The sequence below is a fragment of the Dama dama genome, chromosome 23, assembly GCF_033118175.1.
Source record: "Dama dama isolate Ldn47 chromosome 23, ASM3311817v1, whole genome shotgun sequence".
Classification (NCBI taxonomy): domain Eukaryota; kingdom Metazoa; phylum Chordata; class Mammalia; order Artiodactyla; family Cervidae; genus Dama; species Dama dama.
The window spans coordinates 19,518,803-19,530,270 of NC_083703.1; the positions used below are offsets into that span (position 1 = coordinate 19,518,803).

Here is an 11,468-nt window from a genome sequence, read left to right on the forward strand (position 1 = left end):
GAATTAATTAATCAACTATTCCAGAAGACTATATGACTGTCAGGTGTTAAAATACTAACAAGGAGGTTCAGAGAGATTCGGTGTCTTTCTCCAGGGCTCGCAGAAGACTGCATGACAGCGGGTGAACAGGAGGTCCGGTGTTCATGACTCCAGGGTTCCTTCCACAGCTGGTACCCTGAGCAGTATCCCCGTGTAGACACGTCTTACAAAAATGGTGTGCTTCTCAGTATGCTGCCACTACTGTCACAGTCTTCACTCAGACGGGCCTTGCCTTTCACAGAAGATGTACACACTCTGATTTTATCCGGTTTTATTCTCCTGCAGTGCCTTGTACAGGGCCCAGTGCATGTCATTCAGTCCAAGTTTGTTACTAAATCAATTTATTTGAAAGTAAAAATCTACAGAAGAGCAAGGTCAGCACTACCAATTTACACAGCCTGTCATCTTCAAATAAGTTCATTCTGCTGATCTATACCCAACTCCTCTCCAGTACAACCTCCTAAACCCACTAAAAGCCAACCCCAGACCAAGACTCGGGGCAGAAGATTCAACTAACATTGAAGTGCTCAACATGGGTCAGGCACTGTACTGGGCATTTTCAGACACTAATCCAGCAGGAAATAAAGGGCCCAGACCTCAGATGGAAATGACACATATCAACACTAATATCTGTAAATCAGTCTCAACTAGTTCCAATGGAATTTGTTTACCAAGTGTAAGAGAAAGACCCATTTTAATCTTGCACCGTTCACTTACCTACTTTATAGCAAAAACTAAAGAGGTTAATCATACGATATTTTCCCCCAAATCTCACTTTCTATACCAAATTTTAAACACAGTTGTACTAGTATTAATAATCTGTATATTAATTAATTATATAATATTTCAATCTTAGATACAAATGAGAAAAAGACCAATTAGGAAATAGAAATTATGGAATATTTAAAAATAAACACATACAAAATGATAAAAATGAAAACAAAGTTAAAAGTCCATTAAGCACTATAATCTACAAGTAAGCAAAATACTGGCAAACATTTGGTCTACAATTCTAAAGAACAGATAAGGATTTGCTAACATGGGCATATTTAAACTTATAAATGATTAATGGTAGTAGCAACATTCTTTTCTTATGAAAGTTAAATATTTCTTCTGAAATCTTTATTTATTAACAAACCATTCTCTTCTTCAGTAGAAAAGTAAATGTTATCCCAACATGTTTTGAAAAGTTGGGATTTATTTTAACAAATGTTAATATAATCATTGTTTTAAAAGAACAGGATCCACTCAGTTGCACAGTTTTCAAAGTCTTCTAGGGTGAACTACCTTTAGTGTGGGTAGAATTGTATTTGTGGGTTACTCTGTTATTTTCTAGGTTTTTAGTAGAACATCTATGTCATATTTCAAAAACTCCCCAAAATACTGAACTACAGCAAACAGTACAGTACTGTTTATATATGATTTATATAACACACTTTGAAGAAATGAATACAAAGGAGTATACTTGTAAAAATTATGTTTTTATAATTATAGAAATATTGAGATAATTAATGACCAAAGTTATTTTGGCATATCTATGTACCAAGCACACACAAGATATTTAAAAAGAAGAAAAAAATGAGAAGAAAAAGGAAAAACATTTTTGAAAAATTCTATTCTAGGTACCCAGGAAGATATTCTTTAAAGAAAGGAGGAAAAAAAAAGAAAGAAACAAAGAAAAGACATACAAGCCAAAAATATCTAAATGAAAAATAAAAGTAGCTTCCTAGTTATAATTAAAGTGTACAATTAATAACTTTGAAAATCTTAGTTGTATCCAATTTGCAAAGACAAATTATACTGCAGAGCAACTATATTTATCCATGCAAAACTTTTTCACCTGCTTAAAAAACAGAATTCAGCAACAAAAGGAAAAATGATTAAAGTTGTTTTTATTATGTCTTTTTAAACAGTTTTACAAAAACTGTCATGAAAAATTCATTTTCTTTTGGCTGCTAGACCCAACTGATGAACCAGAATGTCTCTGAAAATAACTAAAACAAAATCTGAAAAATAATATTTGGATTTCCAGAAAACATTGGTAGAGATGTGCTGTTTTACAACTTTAGGTACAGGTGTTGACTAAAGGCAAGAATGAAAATGAAAACTCTGTCCACTTCCATATATACCATCTCGTTTGTAACTGAAAAGGCCAGCACTTAGAACGCGCTGACCATGAGTGACCACTCAACTCCTATGTTGCCTAGCACAACTCATAGTAGAAGACAAACTCCCTAATTGAAGAGCTGAGCAATTTGGGTACATACTATTATAGTTTTATTGTAAATATATATATATATATACACACACACACACACATATACATATATACACACACCATTAATTTATCCATTTTAACTTTAATAAAGCTAAGAACTTTCAAAAGAATAGAAAAATAACATATCCACCTACCTTAGATTTGTCTTCATGTATTTTTTCCTGCCACATCTGCTCATTATTAAGACATTTATAATCAATGCTTTGCGCCTTCCTGTTTTCTTCTGTATTTATCCTGCAGTAAAATTTTAATGTTGAATTGGGAGATCATAAGATTTTATTTAAAAAAAATTAAAATCTCTCACAACTACAGCAAAATACCCTAGTTTCATAAAATTAAAAAAAAAAAAAGCATAGAAAGTTGAAAATGTTTGTATTTTCTTTTTCAAACTTACTTCTACCCAATTTCCTTATCTTCAGAGGAAAAAAAATTTCAGAAAAATTAAATTGTGTGCTATTTATCAGATGATTTTCTATTGAACAGAGCAGTGCTGTTTGAATCATGTAATACACACTGCAACATACTTCTATCAGCTCTATTTTACAATGATAATAAACAATAAACTGAATGAATTATCATTTTCTCAAATTTCATTTCACTGAAAACAAATTTGTCAACTGTTTTTCATATACCTTAACTTCAAAACTGGGTCTTGTTAAAAAATTTTAACTCCAAACAAAATAGTAATTTTTCCTTTAGAATCTCCTCTGACAGCCTTCAATCTATTTTAAAAAGCTGTTTTAGACACTGTAGAAATTAAACTCCATTTTTTTTACTACTATCTCCTTAAAATGCACATCTGACACGCTGCTGCTGCTGCGCTGTGCTCAGTCATGTCTGACTCCTTGCGACCCCATGGACTGCAGGCTGCCAGGCTCCTCTGCCCATGGAATGCTCCAGGCAAAAGCACTAGAGTGGGTTGCCATTTCCTCCTCCCTCAGGGATAGAAGCTGCATCTTTTGTGTCTCCTGCACTGGCAGGTGGATTCTCTACCACTGCGCCACTAGGGAAGCCCTCAACATGCTGAATGAAATAAAATCGACAAAGAAAAAGACCAAAGGAGAGCAGTGAGCTCTTAATTTATTTTAGATTTGGAAAGGCAAACACTGGCATTCCTAAGTTCCTTCTGGGCGTCTATGCCAGCAATGGGTGCTCTGCCACAAACAGGCTATTTTTCAGGGCTCCCTCATAATGGTCCCTTTATAATGATGTTACACCATCCCACCCAATTTGGAAACTGAGTTGGGAGGCAGGTGTGCCACCCCGCACTAGGAGCACCAGGACAATGATTATTGTTACCACCTGCCCCCACTCTACAACAGGGATGAGAAATGGTAGGGCATTGGAACCAAACCCCACCCCCACCCCAACCAGGCTTCCCCGGTGGCTCAGTTGGTAAAAAATCCGCCTGCAGTGCAGGAGATTGCCTGCAATACAGGAAACCAAGGTTCGGTCCCTGGGTCAGGAAGATCCTCCTGGAAAAGGAAATGGCAACCCACTCCAGCCTTTTTTTTTTTTTTTAATTAATTTTTAATCGAAGGATAATTGTTTACAGAATTTTGTCATTTTCTGTCAAACCTCAACATGAACCAGCCATAGGTATACGTATCTCCCCTCCCTTTTAAACCTCCCTCCCCTCTCCCGCCCCATCCCACCCCTCAAGGTTGATACAGAGCCCGCGTGTGAGTTTCCTCAGCCACACAGCGAATTCCCTTCAGTTATCTATCTTACACATGGTAATGTAAGTTTCCATGTTACTCTTTCCCTACATCTCACCCTCTCCTCCCCTCTCCCCACTCCAGCACTCTTGCCTGGAAAATCCCATGGACAGAAGAAGCCTGGTGGGCTCCAGTCCATAGGGTTGCAAAGAGTCAGACACAACTGAACCGACTTAGCACAATAAATAAATTGGCACCCAAGGTACGCCAGCCCTTGTGCTAGGCACCCAGACACAGATAATAAAATGTCTCTGATCTCCAGGAGCTTGGATTCTAATAAGGAAGTCAGACATTTAAGCAAGGAATAATGATAATATTATCTGAATAATGATGATGGGCATGACACTATCCAGTAGTACTTTGGCCACCAGATGTGAAGAGCCGACTCATTGGAAAAGACCCTGATGCTGGGAAAGACTGAGGACTGGAGGAGAAGGGGACCTCAGAGGATGAGATGGTTGGATGGCATCACTGACTCAATGGACATGAGTTTGAGCAAACTCTGGGAGATGGTGAAGGACAGGGAAGCCTGGTGCGCTGCAGTCCAGGACATTGCAAAGCGTGACGACTGAGCGTCTGAACAACGATAACATGACACCATCTAAGAGGGGAGAAGTCACTCCCAATTTCTCTTGGAAATACCATTTTCTTGAGTTTAATTTCTGAGTAAGCAATGCATTATCATTTGGAACTCGAGTAGAAAAAGGTATTTGATCAAGTCCCAGGACCAGCCACCCATTTCCTCTTCCCAGCTTCCTGCCACCCCTACCACCAGACATCAAGAGAGAAAATGATCAACCTCACAACAGAACAGTGACCATCAGGTAAACCTGATCCTGACTCAGGCTCATCAAAGAATTATTTCATTCCCAATACTCTCTAAGAAGTCATCACTGACTACCTGCTTGCCACATCTAAAGCAATGGTTTTTAGTCTCTATCTTCCTTAATACACCTAACAGCATCTCCTACTTGTCAAATTTTGTCCTCCTTGAACTCTTCAGCGCACCAAATTCAAGCTTCCCTGCCAAGTTATCCAGTCCTTTGCCCCAGTCTCCTTTGGCCCACTCTTTAAGGGTTGGTGTTTCCATGCTCCCAGTCACAAAAACAGCCACACTCTCCCTCAAGACTGCTTCATCCTTGCTAGATGAGTCTCACATCTCACCTCCAGCCTGACCCCTCTCTGGTTGAATGCTCAGGAGTATCCGACTCTTTTGCAATGCCATGAAAGCTCCTCTGTGCGTGGAATTTTCCAGGCAAGTATACTGGAGAGGGTAGCCGTTTCCTCCTCCAGGGGACTCGTTCTGACCCAAGGATTGAACTTTTGTCTCTTTTATTGGCAGTGCCACCAGTGCCATCTGGGCCGGTATGTATCTGCCAATTTGACATCTCTCAACAGTTTGTTCACAGATTCTCAAGCCTGAAATATTTAAAACTAACCTCAACTCCTTTGCTCTACATCTCCCTTCCTGCTACATTTTTTATCTCAGTTGGAAGATGACGTCACCATGGCCCCAGGCACCGTATCTGGGCATCCTCTGCCTTCACTCCCGCTTCCTTTGTCTGGCCCCAGGTTCCGAGGAGGCAGTGCGGTCTAATGGTCATACACGGCAGCACAGTATGAGATCTAAACAGCACAGCACTGCAGGCTGACTGGGCGTCAACTTGAATTCTAGCCCTTCCTGGACTATGGTTTTCGAAAGAGAGACAAAACTGAAGTCCCACTACAATGAGCATGGTCAAGATGAAAAGAATGTGGAATAAAGGGTGGCGCACCTCTAACGGAAGCAGGCAAAGAGAGAACACAGGAATGTACAATCTGTTTCTTGGGCTGTGGTCGAAGAAAGATTTTATCTCTTCGGGAAAGTAGGAGACCCTCACAGGTTAGCTATGATTTAAGTAGCAACAGTAAGGTTTGGAAGAAGACAGGAAAAGACTATGAAGTTCATAACGTAAAGCTGGTTCTTCTCAACCAAGTCAATTAAAAAGTTGGGGAAGGGCAGGCTAGCTAGAAAAGAGAAGTACGGTTGACCTTTAAACAATACAGGATTGAAACAGCGTGGGTCCACCTATATGCGGATTCTTTTCAAAAGATATATTGGAAATTTGGGGGAAACAGGCAACAATTTGAAAAAACTCTCAGGTGAAACTCATAGCCTACAAATATTGAAAATATTTTTTTTAAAAAAGGTATGTCATGAATGCATAAAATATACGGAGATTCTAATCTAGCTGAACATCGGCATAAGGTGAGTGGTAGGCACTTAATACAATGTATTAGTTTTCTTACTGTTTCATAACTTTCAGAGGGTTACTTGACCATACAGTATGCCTCACTGTCATAATTGGAAAAACTGTCATGATAGGTGAGTGTTTTGTTTTTTTTAATGTAACAATGTTTCCAATACTGTATTATAAATGACTGTAATATTATATGCCATAAATTTCTATAAGGATTCATTCATTAGTGTATAGCCTAGGCTACTGTGCCACTGTCAACACATTAATCATTATATCTATAAATGAAACAAAATTTCTTTTCATATTATCTTTTCATTTTTGATGTCTTAGTGTTAGGAATACATATAACAGCTACAGTGATTTGTATCATCTAAGATAGTATTGATGTACTGACAAATGATTCATCTTGTCAATTTATAGTACCGATAAATACAGTACAGTCCTATAAATGTTTCTCTTCTTTATGGTTTTCTTAATAACATTTTCTTTTCTCTAGCTTCTTTATTTTAAGAATATAGTATATAACACATATAACATACAAAATACATTTCAATTGACTGTTTATGTTATTGGTGAGGTTCCTGGTCAATAATAGGCTATTAGCAGTTAAGTTTTAGGGGAGTCAAAAAGTATATGGGGATATTCAGGGGTTGGCGCCTCTAACCCCCATGTTGTTCAAGAGTCAACTTCAATTACCAAAAGCCATATATGTGAAGTTGACAGGGATGAGCCTATGATTATTACGTATTTTTAGGTGAAGATGAGTACAGGAAAAACAAAAAATACAGTAGTAACAGGAAATCATGCCACTTTTAACTTTTTGTAATCTTTGTGAGCAAAATTAGAATAAGTTTCAAATAACAATTTTTACACTTCTCTGTAAAAATACCAGTGATCAGGAATAGTTTTTGTAAATAATTATTTGAAACACTTGTAAATACTGTCTTCACTATTTTGAACATGAATCACCCAGAAAATCAAGCAGCATTCTAATACAGATTCAAGACCACCCAGTTTAATTGCTTCAGATACCTATTACGTGTGTATGCATGCTCACTCAGTTGTGTCAGACTCTGCGATTCATGGGCTGCAGGTCGCCAGGCTTCCCCTCTCCATGGAATTTCCCAGGCAAGGATACTGGAGTGGGTTGCCATTTCCTCCTCCAGGGGATCTTCTCAACCCAGGGACTGAACCCATGTCTCCTGCATCGGCAGGCAGATTCTTTACCACAGAGCCACCTCAGATACCTATTATTATTTAAGAAATATTAACTCTTTACTAAAATCACCAGAGGATTAAAAATTATTCAAGCATCTCATTCTCAATTCATTCCCCCCTGGTGCCTGCTTTTGTCTATTTCAGTCAATGAACAGCAGAATCTGCTGCTAAGGAGGAAATGAAAAATGAAATACAAGTAATCATGGCTCCCTTCCCTGCCATGGCCCCAATTCATGAAAGGAAACAAAACTTTCAATCTTTGGGGGAAGTTATTGCTTGACTAATAATCACTGTAGGGTTTTTCAACAGCATGCTCCATTGCTGCACTTTAGGTATATTTCAAAACACCTACCTACATATAAAGTACAACTGCATTGACCACTAACTAGTAAATCAGGGCAAGAGTAGGTAAGACACTGGAATTAGCTAAAGTTTATAGACATGAATTTCAATGTTGTGAAACTCAGCTTGGTCCTATCTTGCATATACGAACAAAATTAGTGTCCAAGTGCAGACACAGGTCTAAATAAGTTAAACTTCACTCCTCCGATAATTTTAACAAATGAAAAAGCATCCCAAGTGTCTTTATGCATGATACATAGCTGTCCCAATGCCAGAGCTGGAAACTTTCATGATAATCAATGCTATGCTATAAATTACTAAGCATTTCTAGGTGGAAAAAATAATTTTTGTGCTACCAGTGGAAAAAAATTGAAGCTGTTTGAGAATGTGAGCAAAACTCTACGGCATTTGATATTCTGAGTTAGGATGTTCTAATTTTAAGTCTGCTGAGTTTAAAAAAAAAAAACAAAACCAAAAACGTTCACTAAGATAACTTTTAAGAAACTGAGTTTATTTTCAGGAATCCTCAAAAGTAAAAATATCAGAATCACATGAACCCCACTGTTAAAATTTAGCAGGATTTCATTTTGACATTTGATTGGCCTGTTCACTATTCAGAAAGTGTGCGTGAAGCTGCTTCTCATTTGGGGAGAGAGACTTCAGGAGAGCCTCACAAAAAGTTGCTAGTAAGGTTTTCTCGGAGGCAAGCATCCTTCCTCACCAGTGAGACAGTTATTTTAAACAGTTCCAAATAACCTTACCAGCCCATGCTTCTTTTCAAAACTGTTTTGCATGCACCTTGCCAGTAATTTCCTGTAATGCTCCTGGGATGGTCAGTCAAGAGATTTGCAAAATAGGTATTTTTAAAATTTGCTATAACTGAATTATACCGTAAGACTCAACTTGTCTTCATGAGTAATATTAAGATAAATCCCCAGTAATGTCATCCTTAGGTTATTCTCTTCATTCTTATTTTCTACTGGATATCCTATGGCATCATTAAAAGAAAACCCATGAATGAAAGATTTAAAAACAGGGCACTGTTTATTGTACAACTCTCATGGTAAAAAGTATTTTACATACTTTGTGTGCTTTAAAAGGGAATTAACAAAATTATTTAAAATGTATAACTCAGTTCCTTCAAAGTTATCTACATATGTACAATGGATGAGAAACACTTCCCCTGAAATCTATATTTTTACAATGTATATACCTGTACTGATAATATTGAAACTGGATTCAACGTAGGATCCTAACTCTTCTCCAAGTTGACTTTTATATGGGTCAACAGCAGTCCCATTAAGTAGAAACAGTTAACAGGATTCAATGACATTTCAGGTTTATTTACTTAATGACCAATACTGATTGCATGTCAAAACATCAACGGTGCAGTTGTTAAGTGTTTGCATTGTTCAGTTTTATTTTTCAAAGTTTATCTAAATAGGCCAAGACATTTGAGCACATTCCCCAGTTGAACTGGCCCAATATTAACTTGTAGAGAACAAGATGGTGGAGAAAACAGGATCAGGAATATATGTTTATACTGATAAAAGATTCACTCAGGACTCCTTTTGTATGTTAACCTGAAACTCTTCCCTACTACTCATAAAATGTCCATAATTCTAAACATAATTTCATATTTTAATCATACAATGATTTGCATCAGTAGGAAACTAGTCTATGGAATCTGGAATTTGTTAAATTCACCAGATTTCAGGAAAGCTTCTGGGGCAACAGGGAAACAGAAAGACTAAAGCGCTCCTCTTTGTTTACACATTCAATAAAAATTTATTCATACACTCTTACAAAATGTGTACACAAAACATCCGTGTAATTACAACTTCACACTCACCAAAGCAACTCCAGATTGAAGAGCAAGTCACTGCGCAAGCATTAGCTTACTCTTAACTATTTTACAGATGCACCAAAAATGTCTGTGTCATTACCATCACTTAACATGACAATGCTCTCAATGTTTACTTATCCAGGATCAAACCCATTGAAATATCTTCTCAAAAACTATGTCTGGATCACCAAGTAGCTCTTTAGACATCAGTATTTTTACTACTTCTTATAAAAAGGCCAAAACACATTGTTTGCAGATTGCCTTTCTGTAGTGGGAAGCTGAGCACCGAAGAACTGATGCTTTTGAACTGTGGTGTTGGAGAAGACTCTAGAGAGTCCCTTGGACTGCAAGGAGAGCCAAGCAGTCAATCCTAAAGAAAATCAGTCCTGAATATTCATTGGAAGGAATGACGCTGAAACTGAAACTACAACAACTTTGGCCACCTGATGCGAGAACTGACTCGCTGGAAAAGACCCTGATGCTGGGAAAGATTGAAGGCGGGAGGACAAGGGGACGACGGAGGATGAGATGGCTGGATGGCATCACCGACACGATGGACATAAGTTTGAGTAGGCTCCGGGAGTTGGTGATGGACAGGGAAGCCTGGCGCGCTGCAGTCCACGGGGCTGCAAAGAGTCGGACACGACTGAGCGACTGAACTGAACTGAGTGAGAAAAAGTTCCTTTTAAGTTCAAAGATTCAAAGACTGTGACTTATGAGGAGAAAGCAGCTTGTTATTCAAAAGCAGCATGGAGACTAGGCCAAAGATGTGGTACCCACAGGGGAACAACCAGAGAACACGACCTTCCTGTCTTCTAACACAGTCTTCACCTTGGACCTCCAGCCCTGCGCATCTCGGTTTGTGTTTACTTCCAGGGAGGGTGGCTGCACTCCCAGGAGCCCGGCGAATGCGGCGGGGAAGCCAGAGGTGTTCGGAAGCCGCTTTGGTGAGCCGCTCGGTTACGGGGCCAGCGGTGTGGGCCGAGCTGGTTCCGCCGCGCGGCATCGCTCACCCACTGGCCGGCCGACCGCCGCTGCCCGAGCCGCGAAGAGAGGGAAGCCGCTCACACTAGGGATCCGGGTCCGGCGGGGAGAGCGGTGAAGATGTCCGAGGACGCTCGTCCCTCTGAGTCCGCGGTCAGGACCGCGGTCGCCGGGCTGGCTGGTCCCGGCGCCAGCGGGGCACGGGGAAGGAAGGTGGCGTGCCTTCCAGAAGCACCGCTCGGTCTGTCTCGGGTCGCGAGGATCGGGGGCGGCGGCTCCAGCGAGCGAGCGAAGCCGACCGATCCGCGTCGCCCGCCTGCCCTCCCCTCTCCGGAGCCGGAGCGCCGGCCCCTCGGAAAAAGCCCTTGAGGTGCGCGGGGCAAACGGCCCCCGGCTACCCGCTCCGCCCCGCCCCGCCCCCGCTCCGGCGCCGCCGCCTAAGGCCCCGCGGGTCCCGCCGGCCGGCGCGCCACTTACCCGCAGCGAAGCGATTTACGTAGCGGACCTCGTCACTGCTTACGGACGCGAGGAGGTGGGACGACGAGCCCCACCGGGACCGCCGCCGGCCCACGTCGCCCCACGTCAGCGCTGATGCGGCCGCGGCCTCCCCGCTGAGCGCGACCCAACGCGGCGTCGCAGCCGCCCGCCCGCTCGCGACCTGGAGTCCGCGCGTCCACCCGCCCGCCCCGCTCCGCTCCGCGCCTGTCCCAGCCCAGGGGACGCCGGGGAAATCCACGCTCGAACCCCGCCCCCTGCCGGCCGCCGGTGGGAGTGCAGCGCCGACAATCCAACAATTGAATGGA

General features: G+C 41.1%; 1 protein-coding gene across 7 annotated transcripts in view; it reads right to left on the minus strand.

The window, feature by feature from the left end:
- CREM (cAMP responsive element modulator) overlaps positions 1-11,306 on the minus strand; it is a 65,164-nt gene extending 53,858 nt beyond the window's left edge. For all 7 annotated transcript variants that reach the window (XM_061126135.1, XM_061126133.1, XM_061126130.1 and 4 more), the window contains exons 1-2: positions 11,143-11,306; positions 2,452-2,551 (exon numbers count right to left, since the gene is read on the minus strand). In XM_061126135.1, the coding sequence (XP_060982118.1) occupies positions 2,452-2,495 (44 nt within the window). In that variant the 5' untranslated portion in view covers positions 2,496-2,551; positions 11,143-11,306. The remainder of the gene's footprint in view (positions 1-2,451; positions 2,552-11,142) is intronic.
- Between the last annotated feature and the right edge of the window lie 162 nt (positions 11,307-11,468).